Source organism: Euprymna scolopes, chromosome 17, assembly GCF_053919585.1.
Source record: "Euprymna scolopes isolate OS-2025 chromosome 17, ASM5391958v1, whole genome shotgun sequence".
NCBI lineage: Eukaryota > Metazoa > Mollusca > Cephalopoda > Sepiida > Sepiolidae > Euprymna > Euprymna scolopes.
Genome location: NC_136498.1, coordinates 73,468,790 through 73,495,480, shown reverse-complemented (window position 1 = coordinate 73,495,480; position 26,691 = coordinate 73,468,790). Strand labels below are relative to the sequence as shown.

The 26,691-nt window shown below is 32.6% G+C and overlaps 1 protein-coding gene and 1 pseudogene across 1 annotated transcript in view; both read left to right on the top strand.

Annotated features, from left to right (window-relative positions):
- The window catches only part of LOC145296792 (dynein axonemal heavy chain 1-like), a 350,721-nt gene that overhangs the window by 79,109 nt on the left and 244,921 nt on the right, over positions 1–26,691 (top strand). The window contains exons 14-19 of the mRNA XM_080142859.1: positions 4,486–4,679; positions 7,219–7,444; positions 12,384–12,503; positions 14,215–14,297; positions 16,803–16,944; positions 22,935–23,090. Coding sequence (XP_079998985.1) covers positions 4,486–4,679; positions 7,219–7,444; positions 12,384–12,503; positions 14,215–14,297; positions 16,803–16,944; positions 22,935–23,090 — 921 coding nt within the window. The remainder of the gene's footprint in view (positions 1–4,485; positions 4,680–7,218; positions 7,445–12,383; positions 12,504–14,214; positions 14,298–16,802; positions 16,945–22,934; positions 23,091–26,691) is intronic.
- Positions 6,330–6,452, top strand: LOC145297257 (U2 spliceosomal RNA; annotated as a pseudogene).

Sequence of the window (26,691 nt, the reverse complement as noted above, 5' to 3'; positions counted from 1 at the left end):
ATGAATAAATATCGAAAGTTTCAGGAAGATATGACTATTATTTGATTTTTGATAGATTTTTAAAACATGGGTGTGTCTACGATTTCAAAAACGTCACTGCGTAGAAACGTTGTTTTAAAGCGTCGATAATGTAAACACGATTTTTGTCTCGCATTTTCATTATTTTGTATGCTGTAAATTTTTTTTTTTAAATATTAGAAGTTTATTTGAAACTTTTTCTTTTAAACAAGCCTGGGTGCCCGGCGTTGCCCGGGTGTTTGGAGATCTATGTTGAGTAAGCAGGCGTGAAAAAAATGTTGTACTAGGCAGGCGTGAATTGTGAACGGAAAAAAATAGGAGTAGTAAGCAGGCTCGAACCTATAACACGCCAGAGGAAAAAGAGGTGAAAATAAAACAAACAAACTGTCTTACCGATATGCTTACTGTCACGGGCGGTCGAAATAACGTCTTTTATTTATTTTTTGATATTTGTCATCCAAAGGGTCGACCTTCAAAATGATATCGATTTCGTGAAAATCCGTCGCCTCTGTCGAAAGTTTTGCGAGATATACAAACAAACATACATACATTCATAAAAACAGGTAAGATTTATATTATAGATGGTAAGAAAGTTAGGATGGCAATATTAAATTAAATTACAATTACATCGTGTTACATATGGGAGGGGCGGTTAAAACAGTGGCGCGTGTCAGAGGTACCTAAGTTTCACCATTTCAGAGTCTTCAAAATATTTATTTGCATGGAATTACAATCAAGGATCTAATTTTAGACTGCTCTTACTACTTCCATCTTATTACAGTACTCGTATACATGTGCAGTCGTCATTAAAGAAATCCAAAGATTTTTTCAGGACAAAAACAGAATGCAGCACTGATCTCCTTCATTCTTTTCATTACGGTACCTTCTTTGAAAATTCACGCAAATATTCTGAAAAAAAACAAAAAAAACAAAAAAAAAACACAAAACTGATGAATGCTTTAAGACTGCTCATAAATAAAATATAAAATCTGGGCTTGGTATAGAATAATTACATATTATTCCACAAAATTTTTCAAGAAATTATTCTTTTATATATTAAAGCAGAAGTATTCAACTTAAAATATTTGTTTTCATTAGACATAAAACTGATGCTATATTTGAAAAAAAAATCCGGTTAAAAACAGTATTACACACATAAAACACAAAAAAACATATTACGACCATAAAAATGTCATTTTGGTATAAAATTTAAGATTTTTTGTTAGTTTTCTATTATTTTAATTTTGTCTATTTTCTATTTTTACCCCCTTAAAATGCCGCCCCGCTGGCACGTGCCGCTCGAGACAGACCACCTCTTCTGCACCCCACTTTTAGTACGCCATTGCTGACTGATTGAAATGTGTCTGTAATGTGTTGCCAAAAGAAAAAGTGTTTATATATATATATATATATATATATATATATATATATATATATATATATATATATATTTACCAGTGGTGAAAAAACCGGATTAGGGTGCTCAATGTGTAGCCAGAGCAGTATATAGGAAGTTTATTACTGTGAGTCCAGAATGAGTTTACATATTGTTTCAGCTAGAGGCATGTGCTCTTCCCCCATTGATGTGTGTGCATATGCTGTATATATGTATGCGTGTGTTTGTATTTGTGTATGTGTGTTGTTTACTTATCATAAACCATTCCTTAATTTTATTAATCTATTATTTAAGTTACTTACTGACATTCTCACCTATTTTATTTTTTCAAAATAAACCTGTAACGTATAATTTCTACCTGCCCGGCTAATTTATATATACATATATATATATATATATATATATATATATATATATATATATATATATATGTATGTATGTATATGCGTGTATGTATATATTTATATATATATATATATATATATGCATGTATATGTATGTATATATGTATATATATATGTTTACGTATTTGTGTTTTTATATATACTTAGGCATGTGCTCTTCCCCCATTGATGTGTGTCCGTAAGGTGTACATGTGTACGCGTGTATGTGTATTTATGTGTGTGTGTGTATTATTTACTTATCATAAACATTTCCTTAATAATTTTTTAATTTATTATTTTATTAACTTACTGATATTCTTACCTATCATTATACTATCAAAATAAACCTGTAACGTATAATTCATTAATTTATCCTCCTATTTTCCTTCTCTTTTTCTTTCCTTTTTTATAAATAATAAACAATAAATATTTTTCAATCTCTCCCCGCCCGGCTAAATAACTTTAAACCCCATTTGCAACCCGTTCTTTCCTCCTCCTACCACACCATGCCCACTAACATTAACTCTCCAACCTGTTGCCATGGTGATCCTTTAAATTAACTGTTACTTATGCCGTTATAAATAAGAATAGCGTCTTTTAATTTTAAACCGTTATAAACTAAAAAAAAACGTATATAAGAATTAACACATAATTAATAAATTAATTATAAACCCCTATCTTATTATATACACACCTACTACTTTAAATTCCAACGTCCTCTCCCTTCCACCCCCCTTCTTTTCTAACTCCCCTTCATCTACGATTTTTCCAAAAAAGCGGATTCACGGAAAGCATTACGTACCAGCCAACTCAACATCGGCTAACAAAAGACAGGCGCAACAGGAGGCAGAACATCATTTGGTTCTCACCCCCATTTTCCCTCAACAAAAAAACACCAGTGGGACACCTATTCCTGAAACTGCTCGACAGAAATTTCCCTCCACAACATAAGCTGCACAAACTATTCAACAGAAATACGATTACGGTCAGCTATTCCACCACTCCATCAATAAAAAAGATCATCGCAAAGGAACGCAATAAAAATGAAATTGTGGACTGCTCTTGCAGATCCAAGGAAGATTGCCCATTAGAGGGAAAATGCAGGGTGAAATCCCTCGTATATGAAGCGACACTCACACATCAGGATAACGATACACCAGAAATATACATAGGTATGACGAAAGGGACGTTTAAACAGAGATTATACATGCACAACAGTTCCTTCAGGGTAAAAACAAGGATAAAGACAGCACTAGCCGCCCGAGTATGGCAGCTAAAAGACAACGGAACACCTTTCAGCATTAAATGGAGGATCATAGAGAGAAGACCAGCATACTCACCAGCCTCAAAACAGTACCCACTTTGTGATGCGGAGAAATACCACATTATAAAGACTATTAATGACCCTCAAAAGATCTGTTTAAACGTACACAGTGAGACCCTCAAAACCTGTTTACATAGGAGACAAACGCTCCTAATAAACTGGGAGGACCGAACAACAAACGAAGACCTCCACCTAAAGGAATTTCTTCAAGAGTATTCTAGATGCAGTCAACTTAGCGCATAAATTAGTAAAGTGAAAATGGACATTTAGACAATTGTAATTATAAATATTAAGTATAAAAATTAAGTATAAAAATGAAGAAAATTATGGCTACCTTAAAGAATACAAAACACATCTATAAAAGACTTAGAAATCAAATAGCCTCCACACCTCCATCAACTATGTAAAATAAAATAAAATAAAAAAGGTTAAAAAAATAAATAAGATAGATTAATTACCTCCCTTGGACCAACTGAAATATGAATTATCTCCTCTTAACTGAAATAAAGAAGGAAAATTAATAAGATAAATTAATTACCTCCCTTCCACCAGCTAAAATTAACAGAAGGCAGACCAGGAACCCTACAACAACAGAACAGTACATATTTACTAAAATTAAATTAAAATATTTACTAAAATTAAATTAAATAAAAAATTAAAAAATTAGAAAATTCATATTAGAATAAAATAAAATATACAGTGATAGGAATAAGTCATAGTTAAATAAAAATAAACATCATTATAAAAAAATAAATGCGGGCCTGAAATTATTTTCCTCAGACAGGAACAACATGGCTGATGAGAGCCTAACATCATTTACGTTTTACCATTAACTGGTCCCCTTTATGTTGGGCTTGAAACCGACGGTACCAATGTTTTTCTGAACTTCTGTACAATTAAATAAATAAACATTAAGCTCTTATATCGAAAAAGTTTTCCTTTGTAATTAAGCACTTTGTTGGAATTCTTTCCCTCCAAAACAGTAAACATATATATATATATATATATATATATATATATATATATATATATATATATATATATATAAAGTTATAAAATATATACGGCAATTAAGCTACACAGAATATTTCACGTTTCATCTATGCTAGGATTCATCAGACTTATGCGAGGAGTTGTGGTTGTCTCGCGTTTTTTATATATGCACATTCTATCGAGTTTTTTGTTAGCTAATCAGCTTTTGTTAGCTAATCAGCTTTCTTTTCACCGCATCCTTCCTAATCAGCCAATGAGCAGGCACTTGCAGGACCAAGCCCCATTGACCTCCATATATATATATATATATATATATATTATTATTATTATTATTATTATTATTTACTATAATAATTATTAATTTTTTTTAGTTTATTTTAGAAGATATATTCTGCCATGGAACACCTTTATTGGAATCTGTTGGAGAGTTTGAGCCGCATGTAGAAATATTACGACGCACCATACGAAACGCTGTCCAGCATTCACTCATCCCAATGAATGCTTATGCCAAAAGATATTCTGTATATGTTGATATTATGAACCTTGATGTCAATGAATTTATTGCGTAAGTTTCAATGTTTCCATGTATATATCTATATAATCTATATATCTATAAAAGTGAGAATATGTGTGTGTGTGTGTGTGTGTGTGTGTGTGTGTGTGTGTGTGTGTGTGTGTGTGTGTAAAGACACTTCTCAGCCTATATGCTCAATGAATTTTTGATCTACGGACTTGAAATTTGGCATATAGGTTATTTTACACACGTGGAAAACTTTATAATCGGTTTTCATCCGAATAAAAGAACAAAAAAAAAAAACTGCTGCTAAGGGGTAAAAATGAGCAAATTAGTATGAATGCATAGTTCAGGATGAATAATAATAATAATAATAATAATAGTAAAAAAAAATTGTCAAATCGTAGACTTTGCTGTTCCAGCTGGCCACAGGGTGAATATCAAAGAAAAGGAGAAACAAAGCAAGTATACAGAGCTAGCCAGAGAGCTGAAAGGGATATGGAAGATGAAGAAAATCAAAATAATAACGAAAATAGTAGGAGGACTAGGAACAATCCCCAAAAGCTTTGAAAAAAATGGGAGAAATTGGAATCAAAGGAATGACTGGAAAAATACAACGAACAACAATAATGAAAACAGCTGAAATATTAAGAAAAACCTTTGAATGTGGAACAACAAGTGCGAGCTAGACAAACTGCTGCAAAGGCAAAACATGAAACACTACATGGAACCAAGAACACTGAAACCACAATTCTCTAACCCAACTCTACCCCCATGGCCACATCACTGCCCCCCCCCAAGAGCGAGACCAAATAACCATGTAGAGACAAGGAGGAAGTAAAGACCGATGAACTGACCAGACCTCTGCCGAATAAGTGCGAAGAGAACTAGGACCTTGGGTAAGCTTATTGCCACTCACATTCCAGTGAAGACCAATAGGTGCTGCTAACGAGAAACCAATGGCAAGCAGCTGTTGCGATAATGCAAATTTATTTGCAAATGTTATCGAAAGAGGTGGAGAGTACTGGAAACCTGGGGGGACTTGTTGTCACTCAGCTTCCAGGGAACACCACAGGCTGTTTTCAGAGAAAGATCTCTGAAGACCTGTGTGAAAGCTCCTTGTGAGTCAATAATAATAATAATAATAAAAATACCCCCCCCCAAAAAAAAATGTAGTTCTATTCCCCAGCTGGGAGTAAATGAGCCTTTTACATAGACTTCCAGACATGTTTATTATTGCTTTTGGTTGTGCTGTAACCATAATAAAAACATAGGAACAGTTCAGGATGAGTTGGAAAAAAAAAACCACTTGACAGTATACTTTCAGACTTATGTGCTATCTTTTAATGCCCAATTCAGGGGAAAGGTTAGTGTAATATTTATTTTGTTGCTATGATACTCTTTTCACAAGTATTACCTCTTCCCTTTCTTTTGGATGGATGGTGTAGTATCTGTTCTGTGGTTATGATACTATCTTCTCAGAGATTGCCTTAGTATCAGTTCAGTTGTTATGAGACTATCTTCCCAGCAGGACATCTGATAAAACTTTCTGATGCTCTGAATATAGGATTTTTAGTTGCGTGCAAGCGACTCTATAAGTCACTCCGTCCATCAGTCAGTCTGTCCGTAACACTCTTGTGCTTGGCTTTTTTAGTTAAGATCAAAGGTCTGTTGTTAATAGATGCTATTCTTAGCTTTTTAAGCTTTTCTTGGCCTTTTGGCCAAGATCAAAGTGTAGTCTCTATTCTTACTACATGCTATATTTGTGATATAAAGTGGGGGATCACTTTTCTGTATTAATTTAATATAAAATGATCACCCACTTTACAACCAGTCAGTCTCAAAGCCATTCAAGTTATTCTCCAGATCATTCAAGTTGTTTTTGAAGGATTCCAGTTATATTTTAAGCATTCAAGTCATTCTTAAGGTTATTCAATTCATCCTTAAGTTCATTAAAATCATTCTAAGTCATTTACTTTTTATTTATTTAAGTCATTTCGGCCCATTTTTCGTTCATTTTAGTTTATCTTTAAGAATTTCATGTCAATCCTACATTCACACATTCATTCATTACATGAGAGAACGCGACTAATGGCTATCGATCTTCTTAAATTTAATCTTGTAAGAAGATTTTTTATGAAATTTTAATATTCTGTTCTTTTTATTTATTTTTAAGTATTGTTTTTTTTTTATTGGCTAAGCAGTTGTCATTTGAGTAATTCTTGTTAAAGTAACATTTTTCTGCTTTTTGTAGTTTCTATTTGTAAAACAAATTTATCCAAAAGGACTGTGATAGATTTTATCAGTACTTTCATATATTTAAATTTGAATCATATTTTGTCAAATGGTGAATTATGTATTTATTAATTTCATCAAGGGAGATAACTATTACGTCTTAGGATTTTAAATTTTATCATTTTTCTTGTTTTGTGTTTTTTTATTTTGTGTTCAATGAGATACAAGCTATTGATATAAATAATCTTCTTTTATAAATACGTTCACATTGTCTGAAATTCGCCATTATCAAGCGTAGTCTTCATTTTATAATTTCTTTTACTTATTTTATTTTATTTATTTATTTTTAAATCAGTGAATATTCTAAGGAAGAGCACACTGCTATTGAAATTCAAGCCGAAGTGGAAAAGCATCTCCGGGACAAGGAAATCATTGAAGAAACCATTCCAACGAGTATTGTTATTGGACCATTCTGGATTGCGACTGCTAATGTACGTGAAGCATTATCCAAGAAGAAGAAAGCTTTGAGTGCAGCCTTGCTCGAGTTTTTGGTAAAGCAGCTACGCAGAAAATGTGACGGTGTAAGTGATATTTAATATTGTATCATCAGTTTTTAATATAATGTTACAGATATAACTGAACTAAGTATTCAGCTTCATAATTTTTGAGATGAGGATTGATAGTTTGTATTATTTGTACAATGTAACAGACGAAGTGGTAAGTAATAATCAGTTCTAAGTGACAGTCTTTTGTAGGTTGATGGTTCAATCCACGGTTTAGGCGATACTAAGAATACAATTACAAATTACTTAACCCTTTCATGCATGATTTTTTGCAGGTATTCTACTTACCTGATCTAATTTGTTCTTGAGCCATGAGTCCACGAGTTGAGTTGGTTTTAAGTGGTGGATTGAAATAAACTTGCGATTATATAGAGTGTGGTTCAAGCCTATTATATATAAAAAATTTTTTATTTTTTTTATATATATAGTAATCTTGTATTAAGACTTATTTTTTGGTTAGTAAAAGTATTCTTTATCTAATGCTGTATTTAGATTACACACCAGTGATTGATAAAAAAAAAAATATCAGTCATTTTAATCCTTTCATGCTTTTTTCACAGACAGTTTAAATACTTGATCCAACATTTTTTGAACCTCAAGCTTTCAAGTTGAGCTGTCTAGTAACAACTAATGATAGAGAAAATAGTATTCCTCAGTGTCTCTGACTTTAACAAAAACAAATATATATATATATATATATATATATATATATATATATATATATATATATATATATATAATTGATAAGATCAAAATTTATAATAATTTATGACAACTTCTCTATTTGTTGTTGTGAACTTGGTTCTTGAACCATGTGTCCACGAGTTGAGTTGACTTCCGAAAAGGCTTGTAATGACTAATAATGGATATAAAACGTATTCCTCCGTGACACTGACTCTCACAAAACAGGTGTACTTGGTCAAATCAAAATTTATGATAATTTATGACGACATTTCTATTTGTTGTTATTAAAGACTTGGAGAGAAATGAGCACAATACTCACTGGAAGTATTTTTTTTCACTTTCGGAAGAGTTATACTAGTGGAAAGGGAAGATAATTCAAAATTAATGATTGTGATAATTCTTGAGAATTATTTTATGTAATTAAATAAATTTAGCTTTTTCAAAAAAAGAAGTTTTTTTTAAGTTATATAAAAAGTATGCTCCATCCATTTCATAATTTTCTAAACTGAACGTTATAATTTATTTGTGCATTTAAAAAATATTTATTTCAAAAATAATTATTTTGAAATACGGAATGTTAAATTTTGTTGCTAAATTTTACTAACAAATTTAATTTAATTCAATAAATGTTTCATTATTTAATGTTGTTTGTTGAGGTTCTTCGTTACTTTATTGAACTTGTTTTGAATTATCATAAAAGTTTGGTTAGACAACAAGCATTAGTTTTGGATTGTTTTCCGTTTTCACTAATACTAGCGGGGGTGCCCGGCGTTGCCTGGGTATAAAAGAAAAAAGAAATTGGTAGGGTGGTAGGCTCGAACAACTTACCACGATGCTACATGGGCAGAGAAGTGAAGAAGGGTGAAATTAAATATTTAAAAAAGCAGGTGGTTAAACGAACGTGAACGTGTGGTTTTCTAGGTCAAACATCACGCCATAGCAGTAGAGAAAATGAAATCACAGCGCGAATTTTGTAACATAATAAAAGTTTCAGATGACCTCGTTTCGTAAATTGGGCATATTATAATCTAGACAGTATATTAAAAGTTGTAAGAGTTAGTGACCCTTCCGAGCACCCCTCCCTAAAGCCTTTGGCGGACATACAAAAAAAAATGCACACAAAACACACATACAAATACACACATTTTTGCTTTTAAATAATAGATGACTTTTCTGTTAATAAAAAGAAAAAATACTTTCGGCGAGTTAAAGCGCACTTGTGCAAAGAAATGATATGAGAATGATACAATTGATGTGTAATGTAAACATTAAAGATACGGCGGACTTAGATCAGATGATCTCAGGGAAAAATTAAATCTGGTCAGTATAGGGAGATGTATGCAGAATAGGAGATTTTGATGTAATTGCCATATTGAAAGAATGGATGAGAGTTTTACATTAGTAGATGTAGAACAGTTGAGGTAGCAGGTTCAGTTCCCAGAGAAAAATAAAAAACAAGGAAAACATGGGAGGAAATGATAAGAATGGACTTGAGGGAAAACGGGATAAATAAAGACCTGGCCAGAGATTAGTATGGAAATGAATTTCTAAAGCCATCCAACATATGTAATGTTGCCTCATAAGGAAAGAGAGATAAAAAACAAAAAAATGTGAATCACATGTGGCAGTACTAGTGTAACAACCACCAAGTCAGCTGTATAATAAACGGAAACCAAATGATGTTGTATACACGACTACAGTCCTAAACAATTCCGTCCACGTGCTCCAGCACCGTCCCGAATAATTTCGTCCATGTGACCCAACACGATCCTAAACGACTGCATCGATTCGAACCTGAACACTTCTGTCAATTCAAACCCAAACAACTCCGTCAAAACAACCCAATATGTTCCCGAACAACTCTGTCAATTCAAACCCGAATACTTCTGTCAAAACGACCTGACACGATCCCGAAAAACTCAATGACACAACATGATCCTGAACAACTCCGTCAAAACGATTCAACACGACACATTACCAGAGCAACCTTGGCAGTTACTTTCTGAAGGACTCTGGTATCAGCTTTTTATAACCCTTGGACGAACTCATTTTCATCGTAGGTAGACCCGACTAAGAAATTGACATACAATTCTTGAGTAGTTCTGTGCATGCTCGTCATATGTAAAACAGACATTAAACCAATGAGGATAATGGTGGTGGTCGTGGTGGTGATTTTACTCAGTCATGGTTGACAGAACGAGAGTAATCTATTCAATATTCCATTTGAAATTTCATACAAATTCCCGAGTTCAACAAAATGCAAGTGAAGGAGGTAGAAGATCACATCTGCAGAAACATCATGAGAATGATATGCAAGATGAAAATAGTTGTCCGAATGATCCAAATTACACACATTAAGGAAACGCTAACACAAAATTGCAATACTCTGAGGGTTTTTGTAATTGCTGTAGCTATTCCTGTTTATGTAAGATAACTAAAAAAAATAACAGAGTGACTCTCCACCACCACCACCATCAATACACCACATATATTTTGTGAGGGAGGGTGTCAGATTATTTAATTTTTATTATATATTCTGATTGTTTCAGTTACTTTAGTTTCATTTAATGTTGCTTTTGTGTTTCTAGTAGTATTTACACACTAATATTCTATTTCAGTTTAGCTGTTGTTAGTATCACTTGGTTATGTGAGTTGGTTTCCACACTTTAGGTTTTTTTCTTAATATTTCAGCTGTAATTATTATTGCTATTACTAGTGTACTCATGTAAACATGCACTATGTTGCGTGTTTAGTAAAGATGCATAGAGGCATGCTATAAACGACAGGCCTTCAAGGGGAAAATATTAAGCTAAGAAAAGAGATCATCCAAAAAATTGATTATTCTCTTTGAAAAAATAACGGCTTCTTAAAAGCGAGGATTCATTTTGAGAAAGAGGACCACTTGAGATTCAACAGAAATGATGACCACTTTAACTCCCTGGTCAGTCAATTTTTATTGCTATTTATTAAATAGTCGATAATTCTCATATGGTCTTTGTGTGGTTCAAACAGAACTATCATTTAATATCTAGAGAAGGTGATTTTATGTTTGAGCCTACTAACAAGCAAGCTGTTGATCCAGATTTTTTTTTTTTTTTTTTTGATTAGGCTATGAGCTATAGGTATGGACAGGGTTTTAAGCAGGACAGTCTGTTATCTTGTGTTCGGTTATAGTGGCTGTCGTTCTGATTGTAAATCTGTTGTTTCACAGAGAAACCAATTGTCATTTGAAACCTGTTCAAATAAAACATCGTTACTTGTTCTAAACTTGAGTTTTTATTTTTTGGAATTAAAATCCTTTTCTTGCTGCAGTGATACTTGATGTGATTCACATTACGGTTAGTGTTGAAATCAATCATTGAATTCAGGTAAAGATAACAAGTGGACGTGAGATTGAGGATTGCGCAACCCTTGCCTCACAATTGCACATGCAGCTAACCTTACAGAGGTTTGTCTCTCAAGACTAAACGAAGGCATTTATCTGTTAGTGTCATAAAAAAGGTCATGGAGAGAGTAGGAGGATAGAAGATAGAAAAATCTAGGAAGAACAGCTCTATCTAAACTTCCATTTGAAGGATACAGAGAGTACTGGAATCCTGGAAACATTTATTGTTACTCACTTCCCAGAGAAAACCAACAAGAAATCAGTAGCAAACAGCTGTTGTGAGAATATCACGTGATTTGCAATGTTATTGATAGAAGCAGAGAATACCGGAAAATATGAAGAGACTTGTTGTTACTCAGACTCCAGTGAATGCAACCTGTTTTTTCCAGTGAGTAATCACTAACAGTGGCTTGTATTAGAACGCTTAGTGAGTAAATAATAATAGCAATAATGATAAGTGATCATAACTTCTGCAGAATCTCAAGTGGTCTGCTTTCTCAACATGAACTCTCGTTTTTAAGAAGCCATTTTTTTCTAAGAGGCTAACCAATTTCTTGGATGGTCCCTTCTCTTAGCTAAATATTTTTTCCCATTGCAGGCCTGCCGTTTGTAGTATGCATCTATGCATCCCCACCAAATATGTAACTTCTCTGATTTGATATTTCTCTGACTTTTTGGTGACAAAAAATTTAATACATTATTTTTTTTTATAAAAGTTGTCTCCTAGTATAAGAGATTGAGCCTTAGCAACAACACTGGCAGATTATGCAGCATTTTTTTTTAATGCTGTCAGTATTTTAACACAAATGTGTTTAGATGTTTTTGTTTTTTGTTTTTTTGTTTAAGAAGTTTTTTTTATTCAAATTTTATTTTGATCAATTCTTTCAGGTGTTTGAAGAATTCAAAAGCATCAGCCGTAAATTATCAGAAAAGCCAAATTGTATTGAAGAATTGGATGAAGTTCGAGAATGGATGAAATCGATACCGGAAAAAATAAAAACCTACCAAGTAAATTGTCATCTTTACAAATGTATATTAAAATATGCCCTAATTCTCTTTATATATAACGTTAGATATGCGTATATGTTTATATATTTGTATGCACAGCATTCACTCTTAAATGAAATAACTGATCATTATGAATTTTGGAACACATTTGATAGGTGTAAGGGTGAGTAATGTGGACTATATTTAGTTTGATTTAGTTTTGTGTAAAAGAGACAAATAGAGGGTGTAATCCATTTTATCAATTACATTAATTAATATTTCCCAAATTTCAACTTCTTTGAAGTATTTTAAAGGGGCATGATACAGGTACAACCTCCCATTTGACAAATTAAATATTTCAGATTTGCATTAAATTTAATCCATAGTTTATTAGACACCAATTAAGAAAGATTCACTTAAACTTAAACTTTAAATTTTAGGTATTTTCTAGAATCAACACTATGTAATGGATTTTTAGCAAAATTGGAATAAGGATTCTAGACATAAGGTTTAGTATCATTATATCCATTTAATGGGACATAAAGTCATAAAGTGGTGCAAAACTGTTCTCTTTAAGGAATTCATTTTACTTATCCTGGGACAGGTATTCTTAATTATATTTTACAACCTATGTTTTTACCGCTTTTCTTTGGATATAAAGTATTTGCAGTGAGATAGAAACGCGATTCTTGTTCGATTTGAATGAACACCAAAATACAACTGGAATGAATAGCCACCTTCTTTCTTTCTCGGCTTCGTTGGGATACGCTCTCCTCTCCACTTCGAAAAACAAGTTAGTTTTCATAGGGAGGTGCTAACTCAATATATTTTAATCAATGAAAATCGTTTTCAATCCAGAATCTAACAAGCAGATACGAGCTTAGATAACTCATATAAAAACAAGGAAATACTATGCTTCATTTTCTTCTTTCGCCGTTACATAACATTCTTAGACAATATATATATATATATATATATATATATATATATATATATATATATATATATATATATATATATATATATTAGTTGTTGGCGTAGTTCTTGGCACTTTTCAAAGACGCTATTGTAGACCAAAATGGGCCTACCAATGCCAGAGACAACTCCACATCTATTCTTTTGAAATAAACATTTCTTAATGACTGTTCATTATCATGAAAGTTTTCTTAATCATTTAATTTGTTTAATGTCACTTCAGTTTAATCACTAGAACAGTGGTTCATAGTGCCACGAAATGATTGCTGGTGTGCCGTGGAGAGATTATTAGTGGAAGTTACAAATTTTATATAAATGGGGAAACAGCTTTCATGTATTTATAACGGAAGTTGTTTGTATTAATAAATACTAACTCAGTACTCACATATTATTTCTTATGTGATATTTATGCTTGAATATAAAAAAAAAGAACTAAAATGTATAATAAATCGTTTGTTTAAATTGTTAGATATTTGGAAATTTCCATAATAAACATCGGTAAGCATTGTTAAATATTTATTTTTTTATGAGAGGTGTTACGCGGAGATTTAAAGAGCCACCGTGTACCACCATGTATATAAAAAAAAAACTTGGGAACCACTACACTAGAATAAACACATTTCTCTCAAGGAAAATCAAAAAACTTCTTGTCATCATTTAAAAAAAAAAAAAAACTTTTTATCTGTTTTTATTTTATAAGTAAATATTATTGATGTCATCGTGCTCAAAAACTCTTTTATTTTCGATTTTATTTTAGGAAGGCATTGAAAGTGTAACGCAAGATTATGCACTTCTCGACAGCTTCCTTTACAACCTTCCAAATGAGGACTTTGTTCAAATGTAAGTTTAATTATAGAAACGGGCACGTCAACGACAAGATCACCACCACCACCACCACCACCATCATCATCATCAACAACAACAACAAAAACAGAATCTATGATCGAACGAAGTTCTACCAAAACTCTTGCTTGATCCAGTCGTGTTAAATCCTTCACCCATTTTTTAAAGGCAAAACGTTACATTATGAGAAGCGTGTTAAATAGGCGATTAGTTATCCCCACCCGCCTTTTTAACTAGAATTGTAAGGGGTGGGGGTGGGGGGTCAGTTTTCTTTAATTCAAGTAAACATTCTTTAAACTAGAGGTAGAAAATGTGTCCTGTTCGTTCATTGATGCAGATATGCTTTTCAAATGATGATTTTTTAACATGTAAGTTTATACATGTATCTTCTTCTATAATATAAATCTCATCTGTCTGTTTAAATGTATGTATGTATGTATGTATGTATGTATGTATGTATGCCTCAAACTTTCGACTGAGGCGACGGATTTTCACGAAATCGGTATCATTTCGAAGCCCGACGTCTTGGACGACAAATATCGAAAAATTGGCCAAAAACATTAATTTCTTCACCCTCAACTGGGCAGTTTTCTACAAAGAGGGGTCGATTTTTTCACGAGCCATTTTTGCAAGTCATCATATTGGTTGGATTGACTTTGCCTAATTTTAACGTTCCGAACTTCCGGTTGCGTCATGGAGTAGGAGTAAGACGTTAGGTTTTCTTTCACTTTCTTTTCTGCCTTCGCATCACGGGTTCAAGCCTGCCTCCCTACTACCATTTTTTTTTTTTGCTCAACTCATTTCGGGTGAAAACATTATTATGTACTTACTTATCATGTTGAAATTAGTATAAATTGTAAAAATTATTGAAAATGAACCAACAGAAAAATGTTTATAGAAAAACCATAAGGTCCTTGTATTTCTTAGCAATAATTTAACCCAACGCATTTCAGGTGAGAACATTATTACCTACTTACGTGTCATGTCGAAATTAGTATAAATTAGAAAAATTTACAAATAAAAAACTAATTACAAGAAATAAGTAGGGTGATTTTATAGATTGGTGACTTTTAAACAAATGCATTTCAAGTGAAACCACTATTAACTACTTATGTATCAGGCGAAATTAGTAGAAATTACAAAAATTGTGAAAAATGAATGAATAGAAAAATATGCCTTCTGAGTTTTATTTTTTCACTGCTTAAAATAGGGTAAACTTGGTTTTAGTAGTGCTTGTGAGGCCTCCTTACTTTTATAAAGTACTTGCAGTAGCAGTAAGGAAGCCTTCTAGGTTTTATTTTGTTCAGTGCTCACCTAAAAGAATAATTTTTCCTTTAGTGGAATGGTAGAAACTTGCTCATAGTAGTGCTTTGAAGGCCCATTACTTTTATTTAGTGCTTATAGTCGGGCACTGGAGGCCTTCTGAGTGTTATTTATTTCAGTGCTCACTTAAAAAAATAACTTATCTACTAGCGGGAGTTAGAAACTTGGTTTTAGTAGTACTTTGGATGCCTCCTAAATTCAAAGCTTCAGTAGGGCTCTGGAGGTTTCCTGATATTTTTTCACTGCTGACTTATGAAATTGTTTTTATTTTATTCGTCGTATTATACTTAAAGTGCTCCATAAACATGGTTTTAAAACAAATGAGTTCGAGGATAAGGATAATGAGAGATAAAGAAATAAGTTTTAAAAGAAATATGTTGAGCATACTTTTTTAATGCTGTTGTCGTAATTTGAAGTATGCTTCTCAGCTAATGTGATACTATCAATGTCTCCCTCCAAGTGTTAGAAATTAAAAAAAAATAGTTAAAAGACATAATAAAAAAGAGGAAATAAGTTTACCAGCAGAACAAAGACATAGAAAGTGGGGCTGGTGGAAAAGCAATGGTAAGGAAGTTGTTCACCAAGACACACAAAAGCATCTGAAATGGTATTATTAATCAAAGTGTGGCAATAGCAGGGACAAAAGATCGCACAATAGAGGTTAATATATTTAGAGTTAGTTCAAGGACAATTTTAGGAGTGGCAGTGAGTTTTACGGCAGTTTACGACAGTTATGGACGGTTTATGAACAGTCTTTGATTTGCAACAGTTGAGGAGAGCTGGCAGTTTGAGACAGTTGGCAGTTTGGAGGTTCCCCATCCCCCACCTCCTCCGAGAGTGATCGGAGAGATTGGAGTAAAAACAGGACGAGAATAAAATCGATGGGGATCGATACGACCAGGCAGCTAGCGACGAATAACGTTTTGGGGTTCCTTTTTTCTATGCTAAATGACGATATCGCGCGCGCGTACACACACACACACAGAACTGAACTGATTTACATCTAATATTTGTCTTGTGTTGTTTTATTGTAGCACAATCATGAATGTGATCATGAACGGGTCACACTAAAAGTAATGAATGTGTTCACATTTACGAAATACATAAAAGCCGATTGATCATGAAAGGCGTTCGAGTAAACTTGAATTCATGTGACATTTTATTCTATTTTAACCACAGGTGGATGGTAAAAGGTTGGCCAAATAAAATTGCTCAGCAAATCGAAAAAACTATCGTCACACATGAGGGGTTTGAAGAAACGTTCAGAAAGCTTCAAAACTTTGACCAAGCGGAATTCAACGAACATATCGAGTCATTAGCTGTAAGTGATAATTCCTTACATATGGGTATAGTCGGAATTGTTTACTTTAACGACATCAGATTAATCACCATAATTATTGGACGATCTCATTGTTTTAATGCGTGTCAAAGATGATAACGTATGTACGAATGTGAAATGCTTTAGTGTTGTATTATTATTATTATTATTATTATTATTATTATTGTTGTTGTTGTTATCATAATTGGCTCACAAAGAGCTTTCACACAGGTCATCAAAAATCTCTCCTTGAAAACAGCCTGTGGTGTTCCCTGGAAGCTAAGTGACAACAAGTTTCCCCAGGTTTCCAATACTCTCCACCTCTTTCGATAACATTTGCAAATAAATTTGCATTATCGCAACAGCTGCTTGCCATTGGTTTCTCGTTAGCAGCACCTATTGGTCTTCACTGGAATTTGAGTGGCAATAAGCTTACCCAAGGTCCTAGTTCTCTTCGCAGTTGTCAGGCAGAGGTTTGGTCAGTTCCCTCGGTCTTTCCTTCCTCCTTGACTTTACTTGGTTATTTGGTCTCACTCTTTTTTTTTTTTTGAGGGAGGGGGCAGTGATGTGGTAATGAGAGGATGGGGGTGGGGTTAGATAGCTTATAGATATGCGGCTTCAGTGTTCTTGATCCATGTAGCGCTTCATGTTTGCCCACGCTTGTTGCTCCTGAGTGTTGATTTCCACATTCAAGGGTTTTTCTTAAAATCTGAGCTGTTTTCATGATTGTTGTTCATTATTATTATTATTATTATTATTATTATTATTATCATTATTATTATTATTATTATTATTATTATTATTATTATTATTATTATTTCTGTTGTTGTTTACTCACTAGGAGTAGTCACACAGGCCACCATCAACGATTTCTCTTTGAGAACAAGGATACAATATAAAAACAATTTTCAGTGAATAAGATGGAGGATAAACAGATGGTAGAATAACGGAATAAAAAGTATAAAAAAGTATAAAAATTATAAAATAATAATAAATAATAAAGGTATAAGAAATACAACGTTATTAAATATAAAAGAATACAAAATAGATATAAAAGTATAAGTATAAAAATATAAACAGTCAAGTAAAAAAACGAAATAAAATAAAATGAGAATAAGGCAGAAAGAACAATTTACAGTAGGAGAGAGTTCTTAAAAGGCAAGGGAGCAGAAATGTTAAAGAATCAATTTTATACTTTTAATTATTCCATATATATATATATATATATATATATATATATATATATATATATATATATATATATACGAGCAAACAGTTAATAAAACATGTTAAAAAAACACTTTGAAAGTAGTTAAAAACATATTTAATCTGAAAAGGAAACACTAGATAAGTAGATAGTCCTTAATCCGCGGAGTTTCGAAGAAATACTTTCCTTCTCATCAGAGGGTAGGAATTAGCAAAATGCGGGATCGGATTTTGCATGCAAAAGTATTTGATGAAACAACAAGTAAGTCAAAGATCTTACTTGATAACAAAAAAAGTGAAGCAGAGGGAATATGGTGAAGAAAAAGGTGATTACACATGAATGGATAGTCTAGTGGAAGATATATATATATATATATATATATATATATATATATATATATATATATATATATATATATATACAGTCTTGACAGACTATAGATACTCACAATAAGGTTGTCTGCGCATGGAATTTTTATGGCAAGAGTTACGCTATCTCCAAACCACACCTCTCCTGAGTCGTCATTGCTGAATACCAGTGGCAAGTAGAGGTTCAGGACGATGCACTGCCAAGATGAGCAGAAAGCACATACAGCGCCTAGAATTCCCAAATGGTCACCCATCTCGTACTAGCCAGGCTCAATGTTGCTTAACTTTGGTGATCTGACAAGAACCGATGTGTCAATGTGATTATGCTATATATATATATATATATATATATATATATATATATATATATATATATATATATATATATATATATATATATATATATATATATATATATGAGAGAGGGAGAGAGAGATTTCCAGCAATAAACAAAAAGCAGTTGCTGCTGAGATACATGATTACTACTGTGACTTTTTTTGAATTTCAATCTGTCACTCAACCAACCGAGCTATTTCAGCTGGCTATATATCAATGTATAAGCGTAGGTTTAATTGTACTGGCTTAGACACCTGCTGTTGCTGCGATCTAATTACAATGGCATCCATTTGAAAAATGATCCCAGGGGGATAAAATATTATTTGAAAGAAATTGAATCGAAATATATCTTTTTGTTGTTAAAAATAAAGACCAATGATTAGACAAAGTAAAATCAAATGTGTATTTTAATAATATCCTAATTAATCTAGGATATCTAAATTCTTAACTACTGAGTTTAAATTTTGTGTAATGATTAAAAATGGGTAAGGCTACACAAATTGAAAGGAAAAATTTATTCATTTTATTTAGTAAGCGAAATATTACATAAATTTTGCATTCAGTTCTGTGAGATAATTCATAAGTCATAATAATTTTATATGAGATTGGCAATCCATGCATGCAGTTTGCTACCATATATATATATATCTATATCTATCTATATCTTCTATATCTATATATCTATAAAAACAGAGATGTGTGTGCCACAGACGATTTCTGATTGGTTAATCCAATAATCACATCTCCTAAAAAACAATCGTTTCTACGCTCTTACCTTTACCATAAAATATTATGGCTTTATTTATTGTCCATCTTGGAAGGGTTTAATTTTTTAATAACTTGTTATTTACAAATTAAAAAAATACGAAACTATTATGCGAAACTAAACTACACGAAATACGCGCACACACGCACACACACACGTTCACTACCGTCACGTTGTTATGGCAACCAAACCCGCTGACTTCTTTTTCTCATTTCACTCGTGGTCTTAAATTAGATTCGAATAAGTTGCCAAAAAACAAATATATAACAAATAAATGTTATCAAAGGCAAATCTTTCGTGTTTTTATTCAATTTAACATGTTTATTCAGCTCGAAAAGCATACAGTGTTTACCGATGTATTGGAAAATTCAAGATGGCGGCCGATTCTCTCTTTAACACGGTAAGTTTGGAAAAAGGTGTAATAAATAAAAAACCGGTTAAAATACTGTTAAAAACTCGCTCAATATATGTTACCGTGACATAGGTTGACATATATTCGGCGGGTTTTTAATAGTATTTTGTATAGTTTTTTATTTATAACACCTTTTCCCAAACTTACGGTGTTAAAGAATGTGTGAGACGCCATCTTGAATTTTCCAACACATCGGTAAACACTGTATTCTTTTCGAGCTGAATAAACATGTTAAATTGAATAAAAACACGAAAAATATATCCAGTTTTTATCGGTTTTTTACCTTCTCTGCAGAAGTACAAAAAAACAAAACAAACAAAAAAAAAAACGGAAGGTACTTTTACAGAATGTTAAACTAACCCTAACCGATGTTTTATGTTTAGTTTAGGAAAAGTCAGAAGAAATAAAAGTCATTATTGCATGAAATATACGTATTTAGTTGAAGTATTGTTTATGTCAATTCTTTCGAAGAAATTTAGCAAGAATACCTGTAAACCAGGAAATCGGTAAAATGTCATCATGGATGAATACTTGTCTATTATAATTTCTACCCTTGACAAAAACTTAGCCATAACAAAAGAGATTTATTGTTCAGATTGTTTTTGAGATTGATTTCTAAAAAGATATTTTATAAATAAAATCGACTTTAAAATTAAAGACTTAAATTACAATAATTGAATTTAAACATTCTTATTTCAATATTTGGCACATAACACCTGCAAAAATGATCACAATGTCAGGATTTCATTTTATTTCAGAATCGATGGCAAATACTAATATTTAACATTAGTTTATCATTTAAGCCGATAAAAAGCCCTTTTTTTTCCGAGTCATAAAAGGATTTGGAGTTTCCTAATCAACCTTTCGGGTGCAGTTGCACGCTCTCAAAATAACTAAAGTGTTGGCTTTAAAAAAATTGGTTCATTAAAACTAAACAGGTTTAGTTTTAATTAAAAAAAAAAATTAAAAAAAAATCGCTTTGGTAATTAGATATGTCGTATGGTTATCCCTAATCGCTGAATAAAACCGCTAACGAGTTGAATGATTACGACATAAAATTAAACTCGGGTTCCTGAAACGGAAACTTCGTTTGTTTTTGTTTTTTTCTTATCAATATATTTACATTGTTATTTTGTTTTCATTTTCAATCATTCGAACAGTTTTCTTTTTCAAGTAATCCAAGTTACAAAATTCCCACTGTTTACTATGCTAAAATCACAATGACTAATGTATACCTATTAACCCTTATCCTTGAGTGGCCTCTGGGCCTTGATAAGTGGTGACACCCATGTAAAAAAAAAAAAAAAAAAAAAATCACTCGAACAGTTTTCTTTTTATAATGTACAGTTTTAAAAGTTTAAAAACTATATAGTTTTTACTTCAGGAAAATTAATGGGTCAGTTTTTACGATGTGCCCTGTTAAAATACTGTTAAAAACTCGCTCAATATATGTTACCGTGACATAGGTTGACATATATTCGGCGGGTTTTTAATAGTATTTTGTATAGTTTTTTATTTATAACACCTTTTCCCAAACTTACGGTGTTAAAGAGGGTGTGAGACGCCATCTTGAATTTTCCAACACATCGGTAAACACTGTATGTTTTTCGAGCTGAATAAATATATTACATTGAATAAAAACACAAAAAAGATATCCAGTTAGGTAGAAAAGTAACTTATCTTGCCTTTGATAACATTTATTTATATATTTGTTTTTGACTATTTTTTCGAATCTATGTGTACACTGTACAGTAATCTTGCCAGGATGCGGAGGAAAATGAATGAAGGGGGAGGGGAATAAAATAAAAACATTTTGGAAACAGAGTAAGTTTGAAAGAATTGCTTTGCACAGAAAGAAATTAATGAAAAAATAAAATTAAATTTCTTTTCTTTCTTGATTTTTTTTTTAGTTTTTTATGAAAAAGGAAGTCAAAATTAAGACTATAAAAAACAATTTTTATTAAGAGCGAACCTCAGTCGTCAGGTCTGTAAAAAAAGACGTGGAATAATAAATGTTTTCTAATACAAATTGTTTTTACTTATGTGTTCATTTGTCTCTTTGAAGTTCGTTTGTTTAATATATCGGTTTGCAATATAATTTTGTCATTCTGTCAGACTCAAATTTTAAATCTATATATCTATAAAAGTTAAAGTGTGTGTGTGTGTGTGTGTGTGTGTGTGTGTGTGTGTGTGTGTGTGTGTGTGTGTGTACATTTCCCTACGAAATAACTCTGTCAATTTTTAGTCTACAGACTCGAAATTTGATATACAGGGTACTGAGATTTGGAAAAATCTATGTGATCGGTTTTTAGCCAGAAATTTGGCGATTAAGGGGTCAAAGTTCAACGATTTGAGCTTTGAGAACTCTACCAAACTTCTCCGACAATTTTGGGTCTACACACTTTAAATTTTAGATATAGCTTCCGTGGACATGAATCTAACTTAATAACTTGATTTGAGCCCAAAACAATAAATTTTCAGGGGTCATAATAGGGGTCAAAGTTTAAAAAATTACCCCCTTTGTTTTGCTCAGCATACACCTCCAAACACCCGGGCAACGCCGGGCACCCATGCTAGTATATATATATATATATATATATATATATATATATATATATATATATATATATATATATATAAGTTCATACATCATCGAACAAATAGAATTTTAACAACTTTCATCAGAATTTGTAAAACGGTTTCAACAGCTCCCAGAAAGAAGTTGATGAATTTTATATTTACTTTGGAGTAATTATGCAGTAAGCAGAACTAATATATATTATAGATTTTAAAAAGAAATTATTTGGTGCCCTGTTTATAGGACAGTGGGACCCAATGGGTTAAGATATAGATATTCTTGATAAACACCTTTCTTTATGTCTTGTGAAATTATTTATTTTTTAGACAATGGCTGCCGGTATGAAAAGCTATACTGATATCAGCAAGGTCCATGAGTATGCTAACGAAGCTCGGCGTATCCACAAACAAATGAAAGAGGCACAACAGTTGGCGTCAGTCTATAACAACAGAGAACGATTATTTAAAATGCCCACCACAAGTGTAAGTCATCTATGAACTTTTCAGTTTTATTTTTTTTAATTCCATTTTCACCCCAAACAAGGCACAGTGCCACTCTGATGTAGGAGGCTACTATCGGGGACATGAGTTGCAGGGATACTATGTAGGGAGTTGAGCATCAAGATGACTGTTCATATTACATTTGAACTTTTGCATATCAGTACAGTTGGGAAAGCAGAATCCCGGAAGGGAGTTCCAAAGTCTCGCAGTTCTGGGGGAGAAACTATTGGAGTAGAAGGCTTTCTTACATCTAGGGATTTTTACTGTGTAAGGGTGGGATTTTGCTGCTTGTCGGATTTGTCAGGGGTATTTACGTCGAGGAGGTACAAGTGCTTGTAATTCGTCGGAGCATTCACCATCAAAATACTTGTAGAACAGGCAGAAGCATGCAACATTTTGTCGATGGGACAGAGGTTGAAGCTTAGATCTTATTATTTTGTTCTGGTTGGGGATGGGACATTCTATCGGATGTCTAGCATTCACCTGTTAATCTTATGCATTTCAACCGAGAGATCTTTTAAAGATTCTAACCGTCTCTCTAAGTGTAATTGTTTGTATTTCTCTTGCACTCGGTCCACCGGGTATATTTGCAAAGTAATTTTTGATATTCTTTATCCTGAGTCCAGCTGATTCTATAAATACTGGAATGATGGAGATCTTCCTGAGATTGCATTTTCTTTTCATGTCGTACATGAGACTTTAGTATTTCATTATTTTATTCCCGCTCAGCATCATCGGGGAAAACTAACTTTTACTAAAGTTGCTTTTTTCTCCTTCTTGTTACGTATCACTATGTCAGGTTTAATAGCTCCGTTTTCAAGGTACTTAGCTGTAGGAATTGCATAGTCATGAGTGTATTGTAATGTGGTTAATGTGTTTTAATGCTAAATGTTCGATTTTACTATTTATGTACAACAAATTTAGGCACGGCAAATGTACAACTGCCCCTGCTTATTCTCTATTCGAAAAATGATCAACTAGATGATGTGCGAGAAGTATTTTAAATAGAAAAAAATCACACACAATTAAGTTTATAGACAGCGTGTTTAAATATGTCCGACCCTTAATTTTTCAAGGATTATCTCCCTTGAGTGTCACATGACTTAGTCACACAACTTTTCCACATATCAGGATAAAACTCAATAATTTCATAAATTCTATTTTTACTTGTAATTATTGTTTTACTAGATCATTTTTCGTAATGTTTAAATTTTATACTAATTTCAACATGAACTGTAAATACATAATAATGTTTTCACCTGAAATGTGTTAGTTTAAAAGATCACCAATGTAAACAAACACCAATTTTTTTCCTTCTGTTTTTAATAAGTCGCTACTTATCAAGGCTAAAACTCACTCGAGGATAAGGATTAATGAGGTGGATAGATTGTAAGTTAAATGATGAATAATATTCTGAGATGATTGAAAAATGACGAAAATCTGATTATTTATGAGAACAGTTTATGACAAATATTAATATTTGACTTGAAGACGACCGTGTTGTAGTCCGCAGGGAAGCAGTTCAATGGTAATGTGTTTCACAGATTATAAGTTCTTTAAAAGAAAAAACTTGTCCATGAAAAATTCTGTTTGATGTTGAGCACAAGGCAGAGAAAAAAGAAATTTCTTTACAGTTGTCATAGGAAGGTATATTCTTGCTGTAAAAAATTTATAAGGAGGGAGCAAAAAACTGAAGCTCAGTGCAGCACTTTCCATGAAAAAGAAAAAAGATGGCTAATATCAAAGTGTAATGCCTGTTCTGACCACACTTCATCTTTTCTATTCCTCTATCAGTGAAGCAGAAATAATTTTTGTGTCAATCCAGAGTTCCCCTTTTTAGGGAACCATATTTTCTCCACATTAAAAACCATTGGGGATGTTTTAAGGAGGAAGCAGAATTTCTTGAAATTTTGCACAAACGTGCAAATGCTAACATGTGATTGGTTGACAAGAAAGGAATAGGTAGAGTACATATTATTAAGGCAGTCGTTGTTACGAGTTTGTTCCTATACAAATACTAACATGTGATTGGCTGACAAAAAAGCAATAAGCAGAGTACATATTATTAAGGCAGTCGTTTTTACGATGTCCATATCCAAAGATAGTTAGCAAAGCACCAACGACATCCCCCCCCCCGCGTCACATTGGCCATTTTGCATCATTTTTTCATTATGGCAAAAATAAATATTTGAAAATGTAGTATCTACTCTGATACTATATTTCATTTTTTATGTCATCGGTCAGTGAAGGAGAAACCCTTCTAGACTGATGCAATTTTTATTTCTGTTCCAAGCAAGATTGTCCCTTTTGGAGGAACCGGATTTTCCCCATACATTTAAAAAAAATTTTTTTCCCAATTTAGAGTGCCCTGTTTTGAGGGAACTGGGCTTTTCCCTTATCAAACACTGACAGTCGACTTTTGATATGGGGAAAATCCAGTTCCCCCAAAACGGGCATGCTGGATTAGGACAAAAAATAAAAATTGCCTCAGTCTAGAAATATTTCTGGATTCATGGGAAGGCAAGTAAACAAGGACTAGAAGCTATATCTTCTATGAGAAAGAGGCTGTAGAGAAAAAGGAATCATACCCCATTTTCTAGGGTTGGTACATACTGTGATCTCTCAACAGATGTAAGATTGACTGCAGATTCCTGTTCTTGAAAATAATGCATTAGATAGGTTTGATCATGGTTGCTGGCCAGTCTGATTCCTCATTCCAAACTAAACTTTTCAAGAGAAAGAAAATAGATTTTTTGGTCCTCCGACAAAGAAGGAATTGGACCTAGTAATTCATGCCTGTTCGTCCGTTCATCCATTCATTTGTTCGTACTTTCCTTAATAATCACACCTCGGATTTTTTTTTAAAATTTGCACAAACATTAGTCATGGTGAAAGTAAATTTTTTACAGAACATATTTTCTGGGATAATTCTGGTTGCCACTCTAATAGCCATTATAGGGATAAAATTGTCCCCAAATTGTTCGTCCGTTTGTTTGTTTGCACTTTTCTCAATAGCCTTGGATTTTTTGGAAATTTTACAATAGTCATGATGAAAGTAAATTTTTCACTCGCATAGGAGAATTCCGCATGCTTGGCTTTTTTTTTTTTTTTTTTTTTTTTGGAGGTTACAATGGTACTTGTTTTCTTAGGTTGAATAGCAGAATTGCAAAATTACATCGTTATTTTCTGTTCAACAATGCAAGTGAAGCTGAGAATATTTGCAACATACATCCAAATTATTCACCTTCACAATTCAGAACTATGGACACTATCGTAAACATCAGAATACAACTGTGATGTTCTTCTCAACTGGACTCTATACATAGTCTTGGCTTATTTGAGTGAACTGTATTTGACAAAAGTTCCGTTTATTCAACTTGGCTTTTGAGAGTGCATCTATTATTAGCCACAATACAACATTTTTTTCTTCAGAACTGAAAGTAAATAGTTGGAGGGGAGTGAATCGCTCCAGACAAGGCATGAAGTCACTTGATGTAAGGAGCTAACAAGAATGAAAGATGATTAGCACAAAGACATGAAATGCATATTTACCTTGATCTTGAAAAGACCAAGGCAATAGATA